General features: G+C 43.7%; 1 protein-coding gene across 3 annotated transcripts in view; it reads left to right on the top strand.

The window, feature by feature from the left end:
• The window catches only part of RNASEH2B (ribonuclease H2 subunit B), a 69,757-nt gene that overhangs the window by 43,311 nt on the left and 2,814 nt on the right, over window positions 1-23,632 (top strand). Inside the window, exons 8-11 of one of the 3 annotated variants that reach the window (XM_033950146.1) lie at window positions 1,966-2,047; window positions 5,699-5,741; window positions 8,022-8,102; window positions 18,427-18,578. In XM_033950146.1, the coding sequence (XP_033806037.1) occupies window positions 1,966-2,047; window positions 5,699-5,741; window positions 8,022-8,102; window positions 18,427-18,534 (314 nt within the window). In that variant the 3' untranslated portion in view covers window positions 18,535-18,578. Of the gene's footprint in view, window positions 1-1,965; window positions 2,048-5,698; window positions 5,742-8,021; window positions 8,103-18,426; window positions 18,579-23,632 lie in introns of those variants that run through there. The other 2 variants (XM_033950147.1, XM_033950148.1) reach the window with 2 other exon arrangements.

Raw genomic sequence — 23,632 nt, 5'->3', positions numbered from 1 at the left:
AGCTGTAACTGCATCAGGTTTTCAGATTACAATCATCTTTAATCCTTCAATTCATCCTATGATCGCAACAGCGTGGGCCCTAAAGTCACCGTCCCCAACCGAAAGGATCCACAGATCTGTTATTTATATTAATAAGTATTGGATATAATAAAAAATATACAATTAGCCAGCTTCTATATATATTTTGTATTTCCTGAATATGCATGAGACATATTTGCATGCCGTCTCCTCCATTATATGCAGATGTTTCTCATACATGTTCATTAGGGATATCCTGAAAATCCGACTGGCTGGGGGGGGGGGGGTTCCAGGACAGGGTTAAGAGTAGTGCTGCCCGATTCAGGAAAAAAATTTTGATTTGATTCAATTCAGCCTATTGAATTGGTGATTCGATTCGATTTACCTGCCCAATTTGGTTTGTTTGTTTTTGGGTTTTTTTTTCAAACATCCTGGTGGGTTCATTTTATAGCCTCTTCACCCCCTTTGCCCTCTCCTACCCACACTGGCGCTGTGGTGTAAACAAAATAAACAAACAAAAAGATTTTTCCTCTCTGTTAAATCCTAGCTCACCAACTCTGGCAGGATACACATTTCAAATCTGACATTGTAATCACATGGAAACTGTGAACTAGGCAACAGGAAGAGCAGGTCAGAGAAGCACTAGACTCACTGCACTGCCAGCTGACTGTACTGCTGTCATACTGGGATTATTAGACCATTTGGGAGGCGGGGGGGGGGGGGGGTATCAGAGTTGATACCTATGTGTGAATGTGTGTGTTGGGGGGTGGCAGAACAAATGTAAACATTGGCCCCTGCTCACTGAAGACCTTTGGTATAGCACTGATGTATCTTTTCTATACTTAACACATTATACACATGGGTCAGTACACACACATGCATGTACCATACAGGAACACACAGATTTGTAATGTGCATGTACTATACATACCAGACAACAGTGCTGACAATACAAACATGACCCCAAACTATATACTCATGAGAGTTACTTTATGCAGTCTGTATGCACATATATTATACAGACTGCACACACACACGAGGACAGTGCTGATTCTATACACATAGTACTGCACTATGCGCATATGCACATTCTGGATGTAAACCCCCCTCCCCTTACCTGCTAGCCATGCTCTGGCGGCAGTGGTGCCTGAAGGGCATGAGATGGTAGTCCAGCAGCTTCTGAAAGATGGGGTCGGAGCGCATGAAGTCGACTGACTAGATATGCTCCACGAGCTCGGGCGCCGGCATGAGGGCAAAGCAGAGACGCTTCATAAGGTTCGGCGCGTGCTGCATGTGCATCTCGCGCTTGTGCTTCAGCCAGAACACGGACATCTGGAAGATCTAACTCAGACTCGACGGGCGGCGGCAGCGAGTCGAGCAGGGCGCGCAGCTCATTGAAGTTGAGCAGCAGCATGTCCTCCACCAGGTACTTGTTGGCCAGCTTCTTGGTCTCCTCCAGGCCACGCAGGGCGGCGATCTTACACACCAACTTATCTTTGGGCGACCAGGAGGACGTGCTGGGCTTGTCCTGTGGCCCCACCTCCCGCCTGGCTGTAGCACTTCCGAATTGACCAGGCCGATTTTTTATAAAAAATGAATTGAATCAATTCACCCAAAGTGAATCGGTGAATCGATTTCAATCGGAAATCTGGCAGCACTAGTTAAGAGCCACTATTCTAGAGAATATTTCTTTTATCATAGATGGCCATCAAAGTTTCAGGGGTTGTGTAATATTGTGGCTAGCGTCTTAGCACACCACCACCAGTCCCAATTAAACCTTCCAGCAAGGAAAGAAAAGTTCTGCAGCCACAGAAGTTTATGCAGGGTCTGGGAGGTTCTTCTCCGTATCGATCCAGCCACCACCTCGGTAGTTTTACAATTACCACTTTGTATGCTTCTGGTCTAGTGGTTCTACAGATGCCTTTTTCTCTCCATTTCTTCTCTCAGAAGACTATACGCGATATGCCCATGGGTTAATATCAGAGTACATTCCTGAAGATCTGAGTGCAGACTTATTGAAGTACCTAGAGTAAGTATTACAAAGAGCAGTTCTATAAACCAGGTGCTTACATTTATGCGTATTAAGCATGTATATCAGGGGTAGGGAACTCCGGTCCTCAAGAGCTGTATTCCAGTCGGGTTTTCAGGATTTCCCCAATGAATATGCATTGAAAGCAGCGCATGCAAATAGATCTCATGCACATTCATTGGGGAAATCCTGAAAACCCGACTGGAATACGGCTCTCAAGGACCGGAGTTCCCTACCCCTGATGTATATGAACAGAATACTGATGTTTTCACACACTCACATGAACATGTCAATAATTGCCCTAGACTTTAAAATCGGGTATTTGCAAAGGGTTGTACGCAGCGGAAGAACTTGGGTGGGACATAGTGAAGTGGAGTAGTTGCCTAATGGTTAGTGCAGTGGGCTGAGAACCTGGGAAGGTGGGTTTGATCTCACTGCAGTTCCTTGTGACTCTGGGCAAGTCACTTGACCCTCCCATTGCCTCAGGTACAAAACTTAGATTTTGAGCCCTCTAGGGACGTAAAAGTTCTTGCGTATAATACTGTAAATGTAAACCTGCTTTGTTTGCACCAGAAAAAGATGGGATATCAAATCCATGTCTCTACCTTTTTGCATAGGTGGCACCTGTCAGCCTGACATTGGTTAGGCTAACCCAATGCTAGGCTGACACCCATAGGCCTTTGCTGACATTGGTTAGGCTAACCCAATGCTAGGCTGACAGCACCCATTTGCGCGCACAACTTACACAATGCTACTGTATAAGTTGTGCATGTCCCTACGGTATTTAGGCATCCATGTGAACACCAGCCAGAATGTAATCTAGTGTTCTTTAAGGGAACCTGGGCACCTAGATTCTGTTAAATACAAGGCTCCTACCTCATGCCCTTGGGGTACCTTGTAAATTTTTCTTTTCAAAACTCCGGTGAAAAACAAAGCAAACTCATGCAGTTTAAATTGTTTAGAGGACATTTTCATTGGGAGCACTTTAAAAAAAAATTAGATGGGTCAGTTATTCTGATGAACTAATTAGTTTTGATGCTAATGAAAAAGTGATAACTAGGGAAAATAGTATGTATGGTTGTACTTGTACTAAAGTAAGGGACTGGGTGGCAACTAGATGAAATGTCTACAAATGTACCTTTTTTATAAAAGCAACATCACATTCCTACAGTGATCCTCAGCACAAAAATTATGATTAATGTATTAGTCCACCTGAATCTATAGAAGTTAAAAAGAAAATTCCTTATTTTTCCTCCTCACCAGCCCAGACTAATGGATTATATATACCTACCAGCAGCTGGAGTCTGAGAAATCTAGACTTCTAAATAAGTCTATAACTGCCCTGTGCGGTCCATGTCAGAATTTGTATTTCTCAGTCTCCAGCAGGTGGTGGATAGTAAGCCTGTGCAGTTCAGTCAGTCTGATAGCTTGGAGTAATATCCCTCGTTCTTCAACATAAGAATAGCCTTACTGGGTCAGGCCAATGGTCCATCAAGCCCAGTAGCCCGTTCTCACGGTGGACAATCCAGGTCACTAGTACCTGACCAAAACCCAAGGAGTAGCAATATTCCTTGCAACCGATATAGGTCAAGCAGCGGCTTAACTCCATAACTTTCTCAATAACAGACTATGGACTTTTCCTCCAGGAACTTGTCCAAACCTTTCTTAAAACCAGCTACGCTATCCACTCTTACCATCCTCTGGCAACGTGTTCCAGAGCTTAACTATTCTCTGAGGGGAAAAAAATGTTCTCCTATTGGTTTTGAAAGTATTTCCCTGTAACTTCATTGAGTGTCCCCTAGTCTTTGTAATTTTTGACGGAGTGAAAAATCGGTCCACTTGTACCCATTCTACTCCACTCAGGATTTTGTAGACTTTAATCATATCTCCCCTCAGCCATCTCTTTTCCAAGCTGAAGAGCCATAACCATTTTAGTCTTCCATCCCCTTTATCATCTTGGTCGCTCTTCTTTGAACCTTTTCTAGCGCCACTATATCTTTCTTGAGATAAGGAGACCAGAATTGAATGCAAGACTCCAGATGAGGTTGCAATATGGAGCGATACAGGGGCATTATAACATTCTTAGTCTTGTTAACCATCCCTTTTTAAAATAATTCCTAGCATCCTGTTTGCTTTTTTGGCCGCCACCGCACATTGGGCGGAAGGTTTCATTGTATTGTCCACGATGATACCCAGATCCTTTTCTTGGGCGCTAATCCCCAAGGTGGACCCTAGCATCCGGTAACTGTGATTCATGTTATTCTTCCCAATCTGCACCACTTTGCATTTCTCCACATTAAATTTCATCTGCTATTTGGATGCCCAGTCTTCCAGTTTCCTAAGGTCCGCCTGCAATTTTTAACACTCTGCATGCGTTTTAACAACTTTGAACAGTTTAGTGTCATCTGCAGATTTAATCACCTCACTCGTCACTTCAATTTCCACATCATTTATAAATAAGTTAAATAGCACCAGTCCCAGTACAGACCCCTGCGGCACTCCATTGTTTACTCTCCTCCATTGAGAAAAATGACCATTTATCCCTAACCTCTGTTTTCTATCCAATAACCAATTCCTAATCCACAACTGAACTTTGCCACCTATCTCATGACACTTTAATTTTCTCAGGAGCCTGTCGTGAGGAACTTTATCAAAAGCCTTCTGAAAATCTAGATACACTATATCACCTTTAGCCACATGTTTATTCACACCTTCAAAGAAGTCAAGCAAATTGTTGAGGCAAGATCTCCCGCGGCTGAACCTTCACATGTACAGTGAGCACATAAATGTTAGCGTCTAGTTTATAGATTTGCCCTTATTGTGGGCGCTGATGAATACACATGCCTTCTCGCTCTCTCTTTTTTCATAGATATACCATATTTTTCGGACCATTAGATGCACTTTTTCCACCCCCAAAAAGGGGGTGTGTCCTATGTACTGAATACAATTTTTTTAAACACCTTTTTGTAAATGCCGGTAGTCCAGTGCGGTCTTGGCAGAAACTTTCCATGCTCCTTTCCCCTCCCTCGCTGGATGACTGCCCTTTCTTGATGTAGAGTGCGCCACTTGCCTGGCCTCACGCTGTTCTCAATGGCAGCAGCTGCACACACACTGCTTCCTCGTGCTTCGCAGCCCCGCCCTTTCCTCAGCCAGGATCCACACAGCCTCGCCTCTCCCATTTAGTACCCCGCCCTGACATGTGTTTCTTTGTGCGCGCTCCCCACTCTTCCTGCTCCATCATTAGTCTCTGGTCAAGCGCTCCACCCCCTGCCGCGGGTTACGTTTGCTCCTAGAGCCCGGCCCCACCCTCCCTCCATGTCTGTTCCCGCTGGCATAGGAACTCGGGGGAACACAGGCCCACTGCAGCATAGCTCGGGTCTGTTCTCCTCTTCTTCTCAGAAGCATTGTTGTAAAATGGGTAAGGGGGCAGCAAGAATATATTTTTGATTGGAGGGGGCTAAGCAAACCAATCTCCAGCCCCACCTCTAACCCCTCTAGTTGGTAATTCTGTGTTGGGCAAAATGTTCATCAGGCCATGGTTCCAGTGGCCTACCAAATTCTGTGGTCAAAATGCAGCTGAACCTGTCCTATACCTTTTGATCTCATTTTGTGTCTAGACATTTAACTGATGATGGCACTTTTTTTTCTCAGACTTCCAGAACTGTCAAAGCCAGTGGCACAACCTCCAGTAAAGGTAGGACATTTAATACGATTTTTTTCTGATTTAACGAATCCCATTGATAGAACTAGACGTGGCAGTACCAGCTGGATTCTTCAAAATGTAACATTTAGCCAATTTCTATTGCTTCTTTTGTTTCCTTTGGGATCTATTTCTAGGGTTTTTTGTTTTTTTTACTTTTAATTAAAACTTATTATGATTATATTCTCTTATTATGATTATATTCCTTATTTTTAAGAATCCTTCTGCCGCCTCTGTTCAGATTTTGTATTTATCAAGACATGGTGCTTGCATGGGACTTTGCTGATGATCAGGGTCACAGTACTTGATTTATTTTCAATATTTATGATATTGACTGTGGCTAAATTAGGAGTTTACAAAACTGCTAGAGCCATAGAAACGAATTAGTCAATATTCTGCCAGTGGCACTGAGCATTTTGTTTTTTAAGCACTGACCATTGCTGACTAAGCTAGACCTGGATATTCAATACTGGGCCCTCTCTAGGCATTGCCATTTAATTTCCTGATCTGCAACAGTACCTGGCAGTTGTATAGATATGGCCAGTATTCAGTGCCATACCTGCATACCTAAGCAGGCAAATTTAGGACTGCTTTTTCTGTGGTTAGGTATGAGGGGCCGCTGAAAAGTTCTCAGCCCAACCAACAAAGTTGGGGCTGTCTCCATTGAGGGCTATACACTTAGTATTAAAGATGAAATCCCTCCTTCTTTTTTAAGTTTAGACTTATGAATTGGACTGCTCTGATCCAGAACCTTCTGAATATCTACTCTCTTTTTTTGGGAACGGTAAAACACACAATTGTTGTGATTTTGTATTAAAATAGCTCTTTTATTTTATTTTTTTGTCTTCCACTAAGACAAAAGTGGTTCTCAACCCAGTCCTTGGGACACACCCAGCCAGTCAAGTTTTTAGGATATTCACAATGAATATGCGTGATATAGATGTGCAAGAACGACCTCCTTGGTATGCAGATCTATTTCATCCATATTCATTATGGATCTCCTAAAAATCTGACTGGTTGGGAGTGCCTTGAGGACTAGGGTTGAGAACCACTACACTAAGTCATGTAATGCTATGTACTGAATGACATGTAATGGCATATTTATGTTAATTTAAGGCTTTACATTTTGCCTTTCAACCTACAGATTGTACAAAGCATATTAAGAGCACTTAGAACATCAGAACAATTAAAATGTAATTTAGAAGGACACACACAATAATATTATATCCAGTTAACAATAGTACTACAATGATGGGAGGGGCCTTTTCATTCCTTTTCAGGGATTGGTTATAAGGATGAGGTGTTGTCACTTTCTGTCCCTGACAGACAATTAAGGTTGTGCTTTGCTATTAGATTTGGGGTTTTATTCCTGCTCTGCCACCTCCTCCGCTTCAAGCCCAACCACGTTGAAAGCTAGCACTATACATATTTTGGACAACCTTGATTATGAGCTTTTTTTGGTGAAGAGAAATTATCCGTTAATAGGTCAGGAAGTGTACAATAATTAAAATACAGATATATAACGAGCAACACACAAATGTATGTGCCTGGGAATAAACTGACCCTAGCGAATTAGTGCCTAATTTATTTAATCTTTTGTTTTTCTCATAGACACATAATAGAAACATATCCTTAGTGAATGAGGCCCTGAAAGAGTTGCAGCAGTGCTCAAAAGGGACCCCCCCCCACACACACACACACACACCTGTCCCGTCTCTCTTTTTCAGCCTCAGTAGGGACAGCCAAGGCTGGCAGGGGAAATTATCTGAGGTCTAAACCACCAGGTCCTAAGTTTTTAATTTGGGTTTTAGATCCAAAGAAAAAGTATCAAGATCTAGGCAACCATTTTTTTGGCTCCCATTTAATTGTGTTCTGATTTTTCTCTTCCTATGGGCTGCTTTAGAGCCGGTGACCAAGAGCAATATCTGGCCCTGAACAGTGTGCGTTTAGCAAAACTTCTTTTGTTTTCTGTACCGTCTCCTTGTACGTCAGCTAACTTCCATTGACTATGACTTTTGGAAAATTTGCTGAAATTTTGCTTGACTTGAAGAAAAATCTGTTGGAAGTGTGCCTTGCTTATTGTGAGACAGAGTAAACTGGTTGTGTATGTACCTGAAATTTCACTGCAGAACAACACCTGTTCATGTTTACCTGTGCCAGTGTATATCCAAGGATTAGAAAAAATATTCCTTGAGCAAATACAAAGTTAACCAAATAGATTTTTTTAAAAAGCCATGGTTTGACAGAACAACTTCATCACTCTTGAAATTTCAGAAAAGGAAATTGTCAGACAAACCTGTTGAAGCAAAGGAAGATTATACATTGTTTAACAGCACAGATCTGAATAAAAAAAAGGTATGGCCAAATGCGATGTTGCTGAATATCCATGTCACTCTCTCTAATACAAAGAGAATATTTGGAATTTTGAGATAAATTTTCAGTGGTGCTCTCAGCTATAAGGTTGCACAATAATTTTAAACATATGCAGAGTACAAAAATAGTTATACCCTTCTCCCTCCGTATTCGCTGTGATAGGGGATTAACAGACTCGTAAATACAGAAAAACCGTGAATAACTTTTTCATATGTTATTTGCTATTTTCTATTAAAAACCATCATGAATATGGTAAAACCATGAATAACATGGTGGGAGACCTGGCTTGTTCCTGAAGGAGAGGCAAAACACGGTAAAGAAAGTGCTGGTAATTGGCGATTTTCTCTGTAAACGCTTGGAATCAGCGATTTCTCTATGCAAGCTGACGTCATTTGGGGGGAGGAGCCAGCAAGCTTAAAAACTACAAATAATCGAAACCGTGAATACGGAGGGAGAAGTGTACAATTAAGGGGCCCTTTTAGTAAAGTGAAGTAAAGTTTTGAACTTAACGTGATTATTTACTGGGATTTATTAACTACTATTATGAAGACATTTATCCAGCATGTGTTAAATGCAAAGCTGTGCACTAACTGTCGGGGATATTCTGGCATGTTCCTGTACAGTTACTGCACAGAAAATTATTCCACTACATGGCAAGGACAGTTGATCACACGGATGCATTCGCCAGAGGCAGTAGATGTATCTGGAGTGGAAGATTATTCCAGCGATCAACCACCCTTTCGGTGAAGAAGTATTTCCTGGTGTAGTTTCCCGCCCCTGATTTTCCACGGATGCCCTCTTGTTGCCATGGGGCCTTTGGAAAAAGAAGTTATCCTCTTCCACCTCGATACGGCCCGTGAGATATTTGAACATCTCGATCAGAGAGAGGGGAGACATGATTGAGACGTTCAAATATCTCACGGGCCGTATCGAGGTGGAAGAGGATATCTTCTTTTTCAAAGGCCCCACGGCAACAAGAGGGCATCCGTGGAAAATCAGGGGCGGGAAACTACACGGTGACACCAGGAAATACTTCTTCACCGAAAGGGTGGTTGATCGCTGGAATAATCTTCCACTACAGGTAATTGAGGCCAGCAGCGTGCCTGATTTTAAGACAAAATGGGATCGTCACGTGGGATCTCTTCACAGAGAAAGGTAGGGGAGGGTTATTGGGGTGGGCAGACTTGATGGGCCGTGGCCTTTATCTGCCATCTATTTCTTTGTTTCTATGTTTCTATATCAGTGACAGCACAGTCCACACCCATTCCCACCCCATAGTATTGTATGCAAATTTGTGCATGATTTACTGTATGCTGTTATGTATGTATTTAGATTTAGCTCACACCTTTCCAGTAATGGCTCAAGGTGAGTTCTTACCTGACCTCAGAGGGCTCACAACCTACTTGTTCCTGAGGCAGTGGAGGATTAAGTAACGTCCAAAATTCCAGGGAGGCATAGTGGGATTTGAACCTTGGCTTCCCTAGATTCCAGCCCATTCCTCAACCACATAATGGTTACTGGATGTCCATAAATGCTCCCTCCCCCCTTTTTTTATTTTAACCAGCCACATAAAAAGACTGCATTAAAATTGTTTCCACCCTGAAGTTCTCAGTAAATTTGTGCAGCTTTTACAGACATTTCAGTGAGGCAGCACTGTTTACTTTTTAATCTTCTGTATGGCCTATACAGTATATTTTTTGTCAGTCACACTATAAATTTGAGGGAACTGTGTGCAAAAATTAAAAATTCTGTGCACATTATTTTAAAGTTATGCAAAATTCTGCATATTGTATCTATCAAAATAATATAATTGCTGCCTTTAAGTAGTGATTTTTAGTAAAAGGGCAGCTAAATTACTTAGCCCACACCAACAGAATAAGTGTGTGCTAAAAGGCACATGTCTTATTTTATGCCTATGAGCCACATGTCACTTACAGCATGCTAATTTCTCTGTAGCTTGCACTGAGCTTTATTTAAAAGGTCCCTTAAACATCTAGACAGAGAAGTTCTTACTCAAAGATGCAAAACAAATAATGGATCTTGGTGCAGATTTCCCCCAGGAGTACTGTAATAGTGTACCAAAGCTAGGCCTTCTGGTTTTCAGTGATTTTTATTTCAGCAGTCTAATGAGTCCAAGGGAGTTCTGAGCTGTAGGCAGTGTTGACTTCTTGCAGCAGCAGAGTAGTGTTCATAATTCTTGCTACAGATACCTACAGTTGAAAAACATTGATGCTACCTGCAATCCATCTTGAGCTCTGCAGATTGCCAAACAAAAATACATGAAATCCTTAACCCTTTCAGGACCATAAGGATTGTAGGCCAATTTTTGTGGTTTTGACGACATTTTTATGGTAAAAAGGGCTTGCAGATGCCAAAAAATTGATTTTTTTTTGTGAAATATCATTATTTTTTTTTAAAAAAATCAAACTTCTGGCTTATGGACAGTGTGGCAAGTGAATCTTCTCGTCAATCTGGCAACGACGCTAATAAATGAATGTCGGAACCAGTTTGTTTACATAAAGGCAGTATCATATGGAATCCGTACATATCAAATTTAGAACTGTAGACTATCCCAATCAAAATTTATAGGATTTTAAAGTTATGGGACAAATATGTCCCTTGGTCCTGAAAGGGTTAAGTCTTCACTCCCTTCCGTATTCTCTCTCAGCTCATCTTCTCTCCCTAGACCATTACACCACTCATTTCTTCAACCCATATGATATGCCTCCATGCCCAGTTTCCACCACGTCATCTGCATTATTATCTTCCCCATCTCATATCCCCTTTCATGTTTGCCCTCTTACATCTGTTGTTCCCAGCTCTCCCCCATCCTCTCCTCTACCCCATGTCCTCCAGCTCATCTCCCTTTCCACACATCCTCCTGTTGTATTCAGCCCTCCCACACACACATTTCCTACTCCGTCTCTAGATCATTTCCCTTTCACACGTGTTCTCTTATCCTGTGTTCCCAGCATTTCCCCTCCCCCCCACACACACACATATACAACATCCTTTACCTTATTTTCTTCAGTTTATCTCTCCTTCTGCCCATACCCCATTATCCACTGCCTGTTCCCTTAATTCCTTTCCCAGCTTCTCATTCCAGCATCACTGTTGCACAGTATAGCTGCTGCTATTATGGCCTTCCTTCACTGTGCAGCCTTGGCAGAGTGCCGTCAGAGTGGTGCCCAAAATCTTGTGCTGCTCTAAAATTGTGATAAGGACAGGACTTCAGCACTGCACTGACAGTACTCTGTAAGACCATGGCAGCAGCTTAATTCCAACCATAGCTCCATCTCACCTGATCAAGGTAAATTCTGTGCAATAATGATTAAACTCTGTTCCCCAGAGGTATTGTATGTAAATTCCACAATGCACAGAATTTCTCCAGGAGTAATAATATCACTTGGTTATAAGCCATAAGATGTGCATTATTAATTATTATTGTGGAACCAAATCCCACCTCTTCTAGCATATCTCTCCTTCCATGCATGCTCTGCTTATCCACTATTTCTTCTCTCATTTTTCCATATTCCCTTGCTCTCCCAGTAAGTTCCTTCCTCAGCTTCTGTCCCAGCACCCTCTTTAGATAATGCAGCACTCCTTGTTTCAAGCACAGCTGCTGCTGTGGCCTTCTTGCACCATGTGGCTCTTGTACCAACATGGTACTTGAAATCCTGTGTTGCTCTCAAAATCTCATAAGAACAACACAGGATGTCAGTACTATGTTGATCGCCTGCTGGAAGAGCTGCGCTGTGCAGGAAGACTTCAGCAGCAGCTGTATTTGTACCACAGCCATATTCATTGAGCAGTTCTTTGCTTTCACTTATTTGAAATAAAGAAAATAGCCTAGGGGAGTTCTCAGCTGCAAAGTCGGAAAATAAATCTCGTGTTCATAACAGAGAATGTATCACAGATCACATCAATCTACACCAGACTAGTCATTCTTACTAATTGGCTGACCACTCAAACTTGTTCTAAATCCAGGAAAATCAAAATCTATGCTTTGCGCCAGGTCCACACAAACAACTTTCACTGCACCCCTCACCCCATCTTCAATACCAGCCCCACATGTTACCTCCATGAAAGTACTAGGAGTACTAGGAGTACTAGACTCAACACCTCAGATCGCACTAGGCTTTCAGCATACCATCTACAAACTGCAACTAATTCGCTCAATACGGAATCTGCTTCAAACTCTAGCCATTAAAGTTCTCATCTACTCTCTTGTTATAAGCCACCTTGATTATTGTAACTCCGTATATAAAGGTATCAAACTCAAAGATCAGAAATGCTTTCAAATTATCCAAAACACTGCTATCAAATTAATTACAGGTCACTGTAAATATGGCCATGTCACCTGTCTCATCAAAGCTGTCCAATGGCTCCCCATCACTCACTGCATTACCTACAGGATTCTTCTGCTTATGTTTTAAATTTGCACTGTTGACGCACCTTCCTTCCTATCTAAACTGCTCACACTGCACTGCCCATCCAGAACATTCAGATCATCATATCAAAATTGCCGTATTCTTCAGTGTCCCTCCAGACTGGCATAGAACAGATGGGTTTACACTCCTCTGCCCGCAGGTAGAGACTGAGACATTGACTTTTGGCTCCAGTACAAGTGGGCTATTCAGTCCCATCTACAAACAGTCTGTTCTCAGTCTCCAGTTGGTGGAGTGGTAAGCTTGTGCAGTCTTTCCTTTGGTTAGTTAGGGCCTGTTGGATCTGATTAGTAACCTTTCTGTTGTCTGGACAAAGCTTGGGGGACCCTCTCGGGGTTCCTACCGACCTTGGGGGGTGCCACACTCGAAAGGGTCGTGTCCCTCCCCCCATTTCCCCCAGTTTTCTTTCTCTCGAGGAGCCTCAACTGTGTGCCTGGCCACCCTTTAGGCACAGACTACAGTTTGGAGAGCCAGTGGGGTCTGCTCTATCAGTCTTGCAGCTGTGAGGTTGGTTTTTTTTTTTTTTTTATTTAAAAAAAAAGGAAAATACAGACAAGAGAAACTAAAAGGGCCTGAGGCAGCTGTTTTTTTTATATGGCGCTTTTTGTGCATAGGTTTCTCGCACATATGAGAATTTCTAAAAAGCAGAAGTGTGTTTTGTATGTGCGCTGAGTGGTGCATGTGGCAGGCATGTGCATGAAGTGTTCTAGCTGCTTCAAGGGGGATCCGGCGTCTGCTTCAGGTACCGCCATGCAGGGTTTCCCTTCACGCATGCACTGCTCGTCGGCAGGGAGTGCGGCAGAAGTTTGGTCTTCCCCTGCTGCCCACGCCCTGGTTTCCTCAACTGCCAACATTCAGAGGGATACGTTTTTGACTGCTGTGGATGCTGGGGATTCCCTTTCCACTGCAGCAGCTGCTGCTTGCAGTTCTGATTTAGCAGCTGGGTCTAGTCAGTCCTCGTCGCGTCTACGTTTGGGAGACAGTTTTTTGACAGGAAACACCGCCATTTTATCCGTGGCCTTAGGCAACCTTCCTCCTGTTTTAGAAAGACAGGAACAGGTCCTATCTGTTTCTTCTGCTCCTACAGTGAGTTCTGTGGTGCTGTCGGGTTTTCTGCACTGATTTTGTTTTAGCCTTGTGCAAGGCTTATTTACAGGTGGCTGGGGGTCTTGCTTCTTCTCTGGGGGTCTCCGGGTCTTTTGGGGATTCTTTGCCTTCCACAGCAGCCCTTGTTCAATCTCCCCACCCATCGTCCAAGTAGCCACATGTGGCTTGGCACGAAGACCATTTTCTGGCTGATCCGGTTTTGCTGGATGAGGACTTGGATCTTGGGGAGGAACCCCAAGATCCTTTAGGGGGGGCTGATGATTTGGATGGCGGATTTTTGGAGACACCAGTTGGCAAGGATGTCAGTGGTGCGCATTTTTCACTGAGAAGAGCTGCAGGAGCTCATTCTTCAGGTGTCTTTGTTTTTGCATTTTGAGGAGGAAGCTAAAGACCCCTCGAGTTGTGGATCCTCTGCTTCGGGGGATCTGGTCAGCATCCTGCTCTTTCCCTGTGCCTCAGGATATTCGGGATGTAGTGCACTCACAGTGGAAGACGCCGGATGTTCCTTTTCATTTGGCGCGGGCAATGGCCAGACTTTATCCCATTCCTGATGGAGATAGGGATGCTTTTAAGTCTCCTGATGTGAATGCGGTGATCTTGGCTATGCTCGTTGACACACCGTGCCTATTGAGGGTGACTCCACCCTGGGAGATCCTTAAGACCGTAAGATGGAACTCTTCCTAAGCAGAGTTTTAATGTAGCTGCCTTGGCTGTCCAGGTAGTGATATGTGGCAGTTTGGTGGCCCGAGCTTGTTTCTGGTAGTCAGAGTGGGTCCTGGACCAGGAGTCGGCAGACTAGTCTTTAGTGGATCAGGAGGTGGCTAAAATTGAGCTCAGCGCGTCTTATCTCTTGGATGCCATGTATGATCTTTTGAGGGCATTGGCCAAGTCAATGGATCTCAGAGTGGCGGCTCGCTGAACCCTATGGCTTCAGGGTTCGTCAACGGATGTGGCCTCTAAGTCTAAGCTCAGTAAATTTCCATTTTGAGGTTCCTTCCTCTTTAGGGAGGAGTTGGATAAGCTGGTTCAGGCCTTGAGTGACTCTTAAGGTACCTCAGCTTCCGGAGGACTGACCTTGCCAAGCGCCACGGGGTGGCTCTGCCCATGGGAGTTTGTTTGATTTTCATAGGTACCCTGGGCAAGGGTTGGCCCCTTTTCCTTCCAGAGGTTGCTTCTTTCAGCGTATGCAGTCCTTTCGGAGAGCATGATGGGGGTCGGGACTCCTCCAGTGGCTCCTCATTGGCCCATCCGGCCCAATGACTCACTGCAGGTCCTTCCCTCCAGTTCCAGTGGGAGCCCGCTTGTGGGAGTTTTACCGGGGGTGGACCGAGATCACAATGGATCAGTGGGTCCTAGAGGCGATTCGGGATGACTATGCTCTAGAGTTTTCCCATCCCTTACCAGATCGTATCCTCTCGTCTCCTTGTCAGGCAGCTTGGAAGAAGCGGGCATTTTGTCAGATGCTGCAAAGGTTGCTGGACCTCAAAGCAGTAGTCCCAGTGCCGCTTCAGGAGTTTCATACCAGCAGGTACTCTATTTACTTCATGGTGCCCAAGAAGGAGGGGTCTTTTCAGCCCAGTTTGGATCTGAAAGGTGTCAACAAGGCACTCCATGTTCTTCTTTTCGTATGGAAATCCTAAAATCCATAATTATGGCGGTCCAACCAGGGGAATTTCTCACATCTCTAAATCTGACGGAGGCCTACCTGCATGTTCCTATTCGGACCTCCCATCAGCACTTCCTTTGCTTTGCGATTTTGGGAAACACTATCAGTTTTGCACGTTTCCTTTTAGATGACTCCGCAGACCTTCACCAAGATTATGGTGATGGTGGTAGCAGCCTGTGCAAGGAGGGCATTCTTGTTCATCCTTATCTGGATGACTGATTGGTTCAAGCGATGTCGTTTCAGGAGAGCTCCCGGGTCACGATTTGAGTGGTGAAGTTTCTGCAGTCACTGGGCTGGGTGTTCAACCTGTCTAAGAGCCAGTTGACTCCGTCTCAGCACTTGGAGTATCTCGGGGTTCTCTTCAATGTCAGCTTGGGGAGAGTCTTCCTTCCCGAGGCCCAGATGTTGAAATTGCTGTTGCAGATTCACTCTCTCATGGATTGCCAATGCCTTCGGGCATGGGATTTTCTGTAGATCCTGGCTCGATGGCGGCCTCCCTGAACATAGTCAGGTGGGCTCAGGCTCACATGCACCCTCTTTAGTATGCGCTTCTTTGGCGGTGGTCACCACAGATTCATGATCTGGACTCTTCCATCCCGCTTCAGGTGTTTGTTCGTCGCAGCCTCAGATGGTTACTGCAGTCTTCCAGTCTGGTTCAGAGAGCGAGTCTGGATCAGTCTCAGTGAACAGTGCTTCTAACGGATGCCAGTGTCCTTGGTTGGGGAGCCCAATGTCTCGGTCGCTCGGTGCAGGGCAGCTGGTCACCAGTGGAGGCTTCCTGTTCGATACATATTCTGGAGACCGAGCCATTCAGTTGGCATTACTGGAGGGCAAGTCGGTTCGGATTGTCTCGGACAATGCCACGGCGGTGGCTTAACTTAATCGTCAGGGGGGAACTTGGAATCATCTGGAGCACAGGAGGCGACTCTTCTCATGGAATGGGCAGAGGCTCATCTTCAGGACATCTCGGCCTCCCACATAGCGGGAGTGGACAGTGTCCATGCGGACTTCCTTATTTATTATGTTCTGGATCCCAGTGAGTGGTATCTCGGGTTGGGAAGCCTTGGAGTTGATTGTTCAGGCCTGGGGCTGGCTAGTAATGGACCTCATGGCCACGAGTGTCAACACCAATGCGCCAAGGTTCTTCAGTTGGCGCAGGGATTACCTGGCCGAGGGGCTGGATATTCTGGTGCAGCATTGGCCGACGATCGGCCTACTATATGTCTTTCCTCCATGGCCTTTGGTGGGCAGAGTGCTACTGGGCTTGATGGACCATTGGTCTGGCCCAGTAAGGCTGTTCTTATGTTCAAGTTGCTCGACACACAGGCTGCGTGATCCTGGTGACTCCGGACTGGCCCAGGCACCATTGGTATGCAGATCTGGTTCGGCTTCTTGTGGCAGATCCTCTTTCGCTGCCCTCTCGCTTTCCCTCTCCCTTTTGTTTTATAGCTTGGCTCTTGAACGGGAACACTAAGTAAGAAAGGTTATTCAGATAAGATAATCTTCACCTTCTTGGGTTCTCGAAGGTTTTCCACCTCTTGGACATATGTGTGCATTTGGTGTCTTTTTGAGGACTGGTGTTCCATGTGGAGAATGCCTCCCCTTCACACGTCTTTGCCTCACATCTTTGAATTTTTTCAGGATAGCCTGGAGCGGGGCCTTGCATGGTCCTCTCTCAGGGTACAGATTGCAGTTTTGTCTTCTTTTCACAGTCTGGTGCATAGTCTGCGTTTGGCCTCTGCTCCTGACAGTTGCACAAATTGGATGTCCGTATGGTCCTTCACATGTTCAGTGGACCCAGGAGTTCCGGCAGTCTGATTTTCTTTTTATTCTGTTGGTGGTCCTTGTAAGGGAGATGGCACTTCTAAAGCTACGATTGCGCAAGGGATCTTGGAGGCTATCACTTCGGCGTATCTTCTCCAAAAGAAACCTGTTCCGAATTTTCTCAAAGCTCATTCCACTTGGGATCAATCAGCCTTTTGGGCTGAAAGTTCTGTTATGCCTCCGGTGGATATCTGTAAAGCAGCAGTTTGGTCTTCGCTCCATTCCTTTGTTTGTCACTACCAGGTGGATGTTCAAGGCATTGGGACGTGGTGTTTGGGGAGTGTGTGCTTTGGTATGTACCATACATTCTGTGCTGGTATGGAGGGACGCTAAAAAAGGAGAAATTAGGTTCTTACCTACTAATTTTCTTTTAGTCCTTCCAGACTGGCACAGACTCTGCCCTGTCGTGTAATTTGGTGTTGTTTTCGTGAACAGTACGGTGTTTTCTGTGGTATCTTTTTATCTTGGTTTGTGAAGAATAATAAGAGTAGCGGCATTTTGTTTATCTGGTTTAGCTAGCCAATTGTGTGGACTTCTTGGAGAGGGTTCTTGTTCTAATCAGTATCCAACAGTGTTTCCTGGTCTGATCCGGACAATTTCTTTTGTCTTCTCCAAGTGAGAGTGGAGTTGGTTTGTTTTGGTGTTTTCATCCTAGTTAGTTGCTGCTTGGCTATTCATCAGACTGATTGAAGATGGGACTGCACAACCCACTTGTATTGCAGCCAAAAGTCAATGTCTCAGTCTCTACCTGCTGGCAGAGGAGCGTAAACCCATCCATTCTGTGCAGGTCTGGAGGGACTAAAAGGAAGAAAATTAGCAGGTAAGAGCCTAATTTCTCCTTACTCCTAACTCCCATGAGATTCCCTTTGACACTCTGTTGCTCAACTTTTTCAGTGCAAGGCCCCAAATTGTGGAATGCCCTCCCATCCCACCTATGACTTCAGACCTCCTAAAAAATGATTTATCCTCAGATGCTATGCCTAACCTCCACTTCATGCTCCTCCTTGTCTGTCTGAAATTGAAAGCAGTTTGTGCCTTTTGCTTCCCCCCCCCTAAAATTGTAGTTCCTCCCCCTTCCTCACAGTCATGTTTCATCTACACAGTTCCCCTCCTCACATAATTAGATTGTAAGTCGTTAGATGACTATTGTAGATGTGTGAAATATAAAATCCTGAATAAAACTTGGAAAAATGATAATCTGTATAACAGAAGCCTGGAGACATACTGACTACTTTTTCTCTTTTTTAAAAATTCTTCATAGCCAAGTAACAAGATGACAGCAGCTCAGAAATCCCTTGCCAAAGTAGACAAGAGTGGAATGAAAAATATATCTTCATTTTTCAGCATTAAAAGTGTATCAAAAAAGTAGAATCTTTCATTCTTCAAAGTATTTTAATGTAATAAAAAAAAATGTTGTTAACCTGTGTCATCTTCATTATTTGTTTTGAATGTGTTATTTTTATGATCCTCTTCCTCACCTAATACAAGGTTTAACTTTTTCACACTAACTCTCCTTAGACCCTGGCCTCTCCCTTAATGCCAACCACCTCTACAAGATATATTAAAGACTGGAGAAACCGATGTAGTTTTTTATGCAGTAGGGTTAAGATGGAGCCAGAGAGGGCCATTTTTGAAAAGGACATCTTAAGTCCAACTTGGACACCTTCCGCAAAACATCCAAAGTCAGAAGCACAAAAACATCCATTTTTGAAAATCAAACCACTAGATGTCCAAAAAAAAATTATTATTTTTTTTTAAATAAATCGTCTAGTTGGTTGTCTTGGCCAACAGGACATCCAACCCTTAGGATACCTAACTTTATATCCCATTTTTAACCACAGAAACGTCCAAGTTAAAAACATTCAAATCTAGACCATTTGGACATGGTAATGGCCATCATTCTGATAGACTGGCCACAGAGACATGCCAACAGAGCAATGGAACACCTTAAAGGGCACTGCTGTGAACTTCACATAAAGGGTGCCAGATGTACATATCTCACCATAACCCCCCTATAATTTATGGTGAGCCCCCTCCAAAACTCCCCCAAATCCTACTATACCCACAAGTCTACCACCGCAATAGCCTTTATGGCTGTAGGTGGTACCTATATGACAGTAGAGTTGGGTTTTGGTGGTCTCAAACTTTCTACCATATACAGTGGTGCCTCACACAACGAACTTAATCCGTTCCAGGAGCAAGTTTGTTATGTGAAACGTTCGTTGTGTGAAACGCGTTTTCCCATAAGAATACATTTAAAACACAATAATTCGTTCTGCAGCCCTGTTTTCCCATAAGAATACATTTAAAACACAATAATTCGTTCTGCAGCCCTACATTTCCCTCCCTCCACCTCACCTTGTATGCGGAGTCTGCCGGCCCTCTCCCTCACCCAGCCGCACGCTTCCAGAAAGCTGTGCACGCGCAGCTGCTGGAGTTGGTCAATGTTCTACTCTCCTGCAACTTCCGGTTTCCGGTTGCGTCAGAGGAGAAGATTGAGCAACAGAGCATGCGCGCGTGCGCTGCTCCCTGAAAGCGTGCGGCTGGCCGAGAAAGAGGGCCGGAGAACTCGGCATCCAGGGTAAGGTGGAGGGAGATGATGGAACAGTATTTCATGGTACAGTATTACTATTTGATGTTTTCTGGATTTTTTTTCGTTAGCTTAAACATGGCTTAACTTGCTGTAAATGGGTCAGGTCTCGTAAGATAGGACCAGAGAATCGGGTCTGGGTAAAACCAGGATTTGCAGGATCTCCAGGATCCTCATGGACTTGTATTGAGATCCTGGTAATATTGCAGGATTTCACGAATTTTCCAGGACCCTGGTCCACCTTAACAGCAGACCTCCTCTTTTTTTGATTGCCACAGCTGCTGCTCTGCATTTACTGGAGTCCCCTACACGCCGTCTTCTCCTTCTCTGCATGGGTGCTGCTGTTCCCGGCTTCGGCGAGAGTAGTTCCGCCCCCCCCCCGGGCCCCTCGGGCGACTTCGTTGTGTGAAACGAAGTTCGTTGTGGGGAGCACGACAAAAAGTTCGTTGTGCGCAGCGTTCGCTGTGCGAGGCGTCCGTTATGCGAGGCACCACTGTATTTAGTGGGTAGAGTGGATTATGGGATTGACTTCTCTCTATGGTTCACTAGCCTATCAACCAGGTTCCTTAAGATACCTGTGTGATGCTCTACTAGGATTTCCCATACTAGGTGCTGCTGTTCTAGATTTAGACATGCACTCTTACATTCAGATTTTTGGGGGGTGGTAGGAGGCCAGTGGGGTGGCGGGGTCATACCTTCATGTATCCAGTGATCATCTGGTCAGTTTAGGTACCTTTGTGGCACTTGGACACTTCTAAAACAGGTCTAACTCAGAATGTATGAGTTCCATCCTGGACATTGCAAGATATCCAAATTAAGCCCACCCAAAGCACGCCTCCCAACACACCCCTTGGTACTCTGGATGTACAGCGGACAAAACGTCTTGCTAAATTTCCAGACAATTGGCTTTGAAAATCGGCACTTGGATGTCCTGGCGATTAGAGCTTCCAAGTGCTGACTTAAACAGTTTTTGAATGTTTTTATTTTTTGATTATGAGCCCCAAAGTGACTGTCTTGGTTGTTCCTTCCATGTTCTTATTTCCTTCAAGATAATGGAAGAGTGGAGCAGTATGACATTTTTTAACAGAGACCAGAGGAGAGCTAAAAGATTAAGCAATGAAGCTACTAAGTACTAGATTTAAAACAAACTGGAGAAAATATTTCTTCACACAACATGTAATTAAACTTTGGAATTCATTGCCAAAGAATGTGGTGAAATCAATTAGCTTAGCAGGGTTTTAAAAGTGTTTGGCTAATTTCCTAAAAGAAAAGTCCATAGGCCATTATTGAGATGACTTGGGGAAATCCACTGCTTATTCCTAGGATAAGCAGCATAAAATCTGGTTTACTACTTGTGATCTAGCTAGATACTTGAGACCTGGGTTGGCCGCTGTTGTAAACAGGATACTGGGTTTGATGGATCTTCGGTTTGCCCCACTATGGCTATTCTTATGTTGTTATGATGGTGTAATGAGACTTTAGAAAGAAAAACCCTTCTTTACTCTGGGATTGCTTAACATGATGCTTGAAAGTCCAGGCGGGAATGCATGTGCAGCAAATTAATCTTGAAGGAAAGCACTCAAATCTATGTAAAAGAAATCAAGGTGCTTATTGACAATGTTTTATTGGCAATTAAAATTAGTAGGTCCATAATTTCTGTTCAAGATAATAGTGAGAACATCAGAAATTACATGTGCATATCATAAAAACTGGCAAAGTAACAGTATGGGGTCGATATTCAGTTGGAGTTATCCAGGTAGAAATGGCTCCTACCCAGATATTGACAGTTCATATTTGGATTTTGAGTGGCATCATGTGGATATTCAGTTTGTTTATTGGGTAACTGCCAGTAACCTATTAGGTAGTGCTGGCCAGCCTATACCCAGACGTTCAGTGCTGCTTGGTATGGACTTCCATAGTCTGTGTCTGTATATGGCACTTTGCACTTTCACGTTTTTGACGTATATTCTTTTGATTTTGGGAGTTTATTAAGCCTTTATTTTTCCTTTCCTCAATTTGGTTTGAATGTTTGTCTAAGACTTATACAGTGCTTTGACTAATTTATTTCACAAAATTGGACTAAATGATATATGGGGAAGTTCTTAGTTAGACTTATTGTCTGGTGCTGGTCATCTATGAGTTACTGCCCGGGCCTATACCCCTTTTCATATCATGAGATGGGCCCATACTGATGTCCATCATATTAATTATTTTTTCTTTAATATTCAACTAAGTCCAAACATTCTCATCAAAGGGAATAAGAGTGTTAGCAATTACGGTTTGGATACTGGATTGGCAACAAGATTGTCTTTAGGGTTCTAGTTTTATAGCTATATATGGCAAGACGTGTATTTTATGCCACAAGTATGTGTATTTTATGCCACATTCATATCATCTGTATACAGGTCTTGCTTATCGCGGGGGGGGGGAGGGGAAGACATCTTACAGAGGAACGTATCAAGTAAAATGAATAATTACTAGATGATGAGTGCGAGACTGTTGGGCAGATTGGATGGACAACACAAGTATTTTATCTGCTGTCATTTACTATGTGCTGAATATCCAGATACAGTGGTACCTCAGAATCCGAACGCCCCAGAACTCAAATGCTTTGGAATCCGAACTTTTTTTTGTACTAAATTTTGCCCCAGAATCCGAACGCCCTGCACATTGCATGTGTGTGTTTCTGCCCCAGAATCTGAATGCTGCTTTGGAATATTTGTTAATATTTTACCTTAAAATCCAGTGTATTTACTGTTAAAATTTGAGTTTGTGGGACCCAGGAGCGGATTAATCCAGTTTCTATTATTTTCAATGGGAAAAATTGTCTTGGAACTGGAACGCTTTGGAACTCGAATGGGTTTCTGGAACGGATTAAGTTCGGATTCCAAGGCATCGCAATATTAATAAATGACAGCAGCCACGGGCTGAATATTAGCCCCATCTCTTGGAATTTCTTAAAATTATCAGCACACAAATTTGAGCTGAGGTGGGGGTAGGGGGGGATATGATGGGGGTCTGCAAAATCCTGTGTGGAGTAGAATGGGTAATGTGACCTGATTGTTTATTCTTTCAAAAAAATACAAAGGCAAGGGGACCCTCCATGAAGTTATATGGTAATACTTTTAAAACATATAGGAGAAAATATGTTTCTCTCAGGCTCTAATTCTATATAGGTTGCCTAAAAAATCGGTGCCAACTAGTGTGGTGCTAAGTGCAAGTCTATCAAAGTTAAGCGCACTGTATAGAATCACACTTGGCGCCACCCAAGCATCCCAACATTTAGGCGCACCATATTTATGACAGGGGTTTCTTGGCCTAAATACCTACGCCTAACTCAAAAACAGATACCTAACTCAAAAAAAACGCCCAAGGTCCACCCCTAATCATGTCCACTTTTAGGTAGACTCTTTGGACAAGGCACCTACTTTTTATAGAATCATAATTTTCGAGTTAGGTGCCTTTCAATTAAGCCCAGTTAATGGCAATTATGAGGAGTTAAGGGCCAAAAGTGCCAATTAAGCCTATTAAGTTAGGTTCCTACATTGGCTAAGTGTGCTAATGTAGGCGTCTAACTTCAGGCAGACTTTATAGAATCAGGGCCTCAATAGTTAAGCTCTGGATCTCGTTACCAGAGGATGTGGTGAAAAAAAAAAAGCAAGGAAATTCTGAGATTGCCTAAAGTTAGGTACTGGGATGATGCGTACTAAGCCCACTTCTATCATGTCAGTTGTGCATGTAATGGCTGTTACAGAGTACTAGTCTTAACTCCATAGTTGTGCAATTAACTTAATTTGCGAGCAATTAAGCTAGCTCAAAGGTTTGAATACTCGAGCCTAAATGCAAGCAGGTGAATAATTGATAGTCACTGCATTGG

The sequence above is a fragment of the Geotrypetes seraphini genome, chromosome 6 (genome assembly GCF_902459505.1).
Source record: "Geotrypetes seraphini chromosome 6, aGeoSer1.1, whole genome shotgun sequence".
NCBI lineage: Eukaryota > Metazoa > Chordata > Amphibia > Gymnophiona > Dermophiidae > Geotrypetes > Geotrypetes seraphini.
Note: the sequence above shows the minus strand (reverse complement) of the source record. Positions and strands in the feature narration are given on the sequence as shown.